Below are 5,000 nucleotides of genomic sequence, written 5' to 3'. Positions count from 1 at the left end.
AATTGATTGTTAGCGAGCCTCGAAGGAGTTTGAAAATTTGAATATTTTTCGCTGTTTCTCAGCGATGGATACTCGCTGGACCTTGAAACTTGGTTAAGCGGAAGTAAATTTATCCGTGTAGCCATCGCCGGAGTTTGAGCGTGACTGATGCCGGAGAAGTGTGAAATTTTTCGGCGCCAGCCTTTCCTTTATTTAGGTACGAGTGACAACTCGGGAATTTTAGAAGTCGCTTAAATCGCATTCAATCAGGCAAAAAACCACACAAAAAGCGAGAAATTCACCACGACAATACAGTACGGCTTTTTTATTGAGAACTTTTGCGGGTAAATATCTTTTTCTGTCTGTTATCGAGATTCCCATACAAATCCTTATAATTGTTTACCTTCCGACTCTGGGCCGCCTGTAATAATACGCGATCAAGTAAGTGGTTGAGGTGAATTCTATGGGAATGACAGCCTGTAATTTAAATGAAAATCTGGACTGCTTGGACAATATCCATCAAGGGAAATTCAATATTATTTACGTGTCAGCTGAAGCCGCTATGGCGTTTCCGTAATTCATTAAAAGCAAAAGATTCGATCGTTACTTAACAAAACTTTGGCAGCGCTTATTGTCGACGAAAAGTTTGGACTGAACTGAAGTGAGCTTTTCGCTCGCTTGCAAAAGATACTTTATTTACACAGGATGAATTAATAAAATGCCTGCGAACTATCAGAATCCACATGTTTCAGGATCAAGGAAATTCGTCAAATTCTCTGCGTACCTTGCCTAATGTAAGCTTGAGTCCTATATCATGGATTGAGACAAGATGAAGACAACTATGCAGCCTGTTAAATCTTCTCTTAATTACTGGGTTGCCTATAGGCAAACCCAGTCGAGGTCTACGTTTAGTTTGTTTGTTTTCTTTTTTTTTTTTTTTTTTTTTTTCGTGTCGGTAAAAGTCTTGCCTGTCACTCCCCTGGTAAGTAGTGTCTTTGTGTATAGAGCCTTCTGCCCGTATTTTCTTAGGATCGAGAGGGTAGTGGAACTGCGTAGATTTCTCTTGTGGACACAGTAGAATCATTAACGTAGCCTGCAATGGCGTCGAAAGTCATGCAACGCGAATGGCGTTTTAGTGGATCCTTAAACAAAATATACCCTTATGGAGCTCAATAATGGAAAGTCAGTTGGATAAACTAGGCATGAATCTCAAAAGCGACGAGTACTGGACTTCGACAACAATCTATCGCCCGTCGAGACGAAATCAAAGTGAGCATTATTTACCTGAAGTACATGGTAATTTGACACAATTGAGTTTCTTGTCTTCACGCACGCAATCAAATAGGAAGAGGTTTTCGCCTCTAAGAGCAAATATGTTGTTTGTTTCAATAAAATTTTCGCTGGAAAAGGATTTTGTGGTATTTTCTGCCTTTGTGAATTATAATATCATGTTGTGTATTGAATTTTCGAGCTTAAGGTTCAAATGTGATATGGGAGAAGTTTTTTAGTATTGCTCTGTAAGCAGGAAGGGTTCACAGGCCTGTTGGAAGCGTGCTTGAGTTTCAACAAAATGAGGCCCAAAATCAGTGAAAACTTGTGACGCAGATGAATAATAAAGTAGCTGCTATTTCCAAAATGATGGAATTACCTGGTGATAAATAACGTCGTACGCGTCTTGGAGAGTAAATTTTGACTTTGCATAAACAAGAGTTGGACGATTGTGATCTTTGTTTTGACTTCGCTCATTTCATTGTCAAACTTTATAACACTTGACAGAAAAAGAAACTTACAAAAACCCGGTATCTTGCCATCATTTGACACAGATGCTTCACTGTTTGGCGAGTAAACATGCCGCGGTAACTTAATCACGGCGCCCGCTGAATTCCGGCCATGTCACTTTCGATTTTGCAATTTACTTGAACGTAGCAAAAATCTCCCAAAATGTTTGTCGCTGATCGTAACTTTTTATATTCTATAGATCGTTTTCACGTGACGTCATCACCTTCCAAAATCTAAAACTAAAGATCCACCAAAGTTTTTATCCTCATCAGGCATAAGAGGCGGCATATCTATCTGTTGACAATTTCACAGCTCAATAGCGTGCTTCGTTTGGAAACCAGAGCATTTTGAATTTCCGGATTATGTAGGTGCGTGACACAAAGCTACGATCAAGTTTGTTGAAAAATATATACTTATCTCATGATTTTGAGCTCTTTTAGAAGTTAGAGCATTAGGAAAAGTGCGTATGTAAATGCTTGTTTTTTCAGTAGTGATAATCAGTCGCCTAGATAGCCAAAGTCAGTTCCAGATGTTTACACTATTTTCCGGCCTGCGAAACATTTCGACGAATATCTGAAGTTTGGGGAAACGCAGAGGCCTAAAACTTGGACAAGTGTCTTATTTCTTTATCTTCTATAAGATAACAATTTCTTAGCGTTTTGCACTGGATAGTTTTTGATTTATTTTTTTTATTGCGTGACAGTGAAAACGATCTATATTCAAGGTTCAAAATTAATGTTGTTTTCATGTCGTAAATATTTTATTCTCGATCGACCGTCCGGGAAACTTCCTTCTGCTCTTTCTGAAAACTGTGTATCAATATTTATTTGCTTTTTCATCAATATTTGTTTTGCATAAAGCACGCTAACAGAATCTGTACCTTGCTGAGTTCGCATTTGTTAGCGTTAATAGTATTTTCGGTCAGATGTTTCTGTTTTTTATGAGGGGTTTATTGTTTTGGTCTCCCATCCCAACACTAATCCCGCGAAACAGGGCTTGACTTCAGTGAAGTTTACAAAGTTTTCGGATGCTCATCGGGCACACTTGTAGTGAAAAGAAGTTGTGAGGGAACTTGAAAATTATCAACATGTCAGCCCAGAAGCCAATGTTTCTCGCTTCTCTTTTATTTGTTATTCTTCAGAGACTGGAATGCTGTATTTCAATACCACACAATTCAGTGCCTTCTGATTTTCTGTAGCGCGTACCACAGGCAAGCCAGTGTATGCTTCACAGAAGCATCTAGTTATTGTGAGAAGAAAGCGGCTCCTTTGTAAAGTTATTCTATTTTTTAAAGCACTTTTACTTGCTATTTCATCTACGATTTCGTAACGATTTGACCAAAAACGTACTGTGTATTATCAAACTAGCGAGGAGGTTTGCCTGTAATTTCCAGGAGATTTAGTACGATCCATTTCGTCAACCACTCTGCACCAACAAAATAGCCAGCAAGTCGCACTGAAATCGTCGTTAGTTTTAAACTTAAACCTATTTGAATGGTTTCATGGTCAGCCTTGCTGGAGATTTGCATTTAACGGCCTTACTTACTACCCATCGAACTCTGTACGAGTTTATATGTTTCTAAATTTCGTATCATGTTTACGAGCGCACGGATTGCTTACAAGTTCTGAAAATTGGCTGTTGTTTTCGATAACTTCTATTCCAACCGCTCTGCAAATATCAGCTAGAACTTTTCGATGGTTTAAACAAATTCTCAGAAGAAACATAACCAGTCGTACCCGGCTTAGAAGCTGCCGTTACAAATTTAACATTTAAAATCACACTGACAAATTCTGCTTTGATCACTCGGTGGTTCCTCGGTGCCTCGGTTTGTTTTGTCGGAAGCCAACATGTGTTAACATGGTTATCTTTTATTGGCTAATTTGTTAATAAGACGTCAATCAGCGTCAGTCAAGTCAACCATAAAAAGGTGGGCGTTTTTCAAAAATAGGGGGTCTTCTTGCAAGCGTTCCCTCAGTCTCTTGCCCCAACTTTCGCGCGGCCAGTTTGCGGAAAATCGTTTCGAAGCTCTTTTTGTCGAAAAGGAACGCTTGCTACGCAGGCTAGTGTGCATTCTATCGATTAGTAAATGCAGTTTCCCAGTCGAACAATCGATCACGCGCTTTCACTTTATATAAAGTTTACCTAAACGTACTTTTGCAGTAAAACATGCGTGGGACCAAAAAGTGTGGCACAATTTGACCAGCTGTCGGTCGACAATTTTGAACTATAAAAATGCGCGCTGCTTTAGTTAATGGTAAACATCCCACCGCGTGCGAAAGCAAGCCTCCGTTTTATTCAAATATGAACATTCGATCAGATTATATACGCCTTCTGTTGTGCTGTGTGTATACTGTAATATGGGTAGTCTTAGAATTGAGAGGAAAAATAAAGCTACCGCTTCAAAATTGATTATTTGGCTGTATTTCTTGTACACCAGAAAACCTTGCTGCACGCAAGATTCATAAGGTCAAAATTTCCTTTTCCTATTTCATCTCTTTCTGCATGAATGCACGGAACATTGTTTTAATTTATATACTGTACCTTACGAATCTCTATAGTGACTGAATTTCCTCCAACGGTCTTCACGAATATTTGAATCTCATCTGGGTCCATCTCGATCAGCAACTGACGGGAGAGAAGATTGGACATTTGAAATCTTAAATCTCGCTGCTACTCAATTCCTTGACCAAACAGAAACGAAGAGAACAATCTAAGAAAATTTTTACCCTCTGAAGTCCACAAAAGCAACAGAAACCGAGAGTTTAAAATTCCTGATCAAAAAGCACAAGACCCTAGAAGAAGAAAATATTGATTTGGATCACTGGCTGATAGCTTCAGTATAAGAAGCGTTTTCATTTTTCGAGGGAAAACCCCCTCAGTCTTTAATTGGTCAGCAAAATATTGATGGTCAAGGTTTTCTAGGAAACTCGACACGGGGATATAGAAAATTCTTATCTTTTGCCCAGACAACAGAAACTGTTTACAATTCCCGATCTAGAGAACAAGACCTGGTAACGAGAGTTTAAAATTCCTGATCAAAAAGCACAAGATCCTAGAAGAAGAAAATATTAATTCGGATCACTGGCTGATAGATTCAGTACAAGAAGCGTTTTCATTTTCGAGGGAAAACTCCCGCAGTCTTTAATTGGTCAGCAAAATATTGATGGTCAAGGTTTTCTAGGAAACTCGACACGGTGATACAGAAAATTCTTATCTTTCGCACAGACAGTAGAAACTGCTTA

General features: G+C 38.9%; 1 protein-coding gene across 1 annotated transcript in view; it reads right to left on the bottom strand.

Annotated features, from left to right (window-relative positions):
• Positions 1 to 4,568, bottom strand: part of LOC138003202 (uncharacterized) — a 29,139-nt gene extending 24,571 nt beyond the window's left edge. The window contains exons 1-2 of the mRNA XM_068849156.1: positions 4,485 to 4,568; positions 4,300 to 4,383 (exon numbers count right to left, since the gene is read on the bottom strand). Coding sequence (XP_068705257.1) covers positions 4,300 to 4,371 — 72 coding nt within the window. The 5' untranslated portion in view covers positions 4,372 to 4,383; positions 4,485 to 4,568. The remainder of the gene's footprint in view (positions 1 to 4,299; positions 4,384 to 4,484) is intronic.
• Positions 4,569 to 5,000: the final 432 nt, after the last annotated feature.

Source organism: Montipora foliosa, chromosome 5 (genome assembly GCF_036669935.1).
Source record: "Montipora foliosa isolate CH-2021 chromosome 5, ASM3666993v2, whole genome shotgun sequence".
NCBI classification, from domain to species: domain Eukaryota; kingdom Metazoa; phylum Cnidaria; class Anthozoa; order Scleractinia; family Acroporidae; genus Montipora; species Montipora foliosa.
Note: the sequence above shows the minus strand (reverse complement) of the source record. Positions and strands in the feature narration are given on the sequence as shown.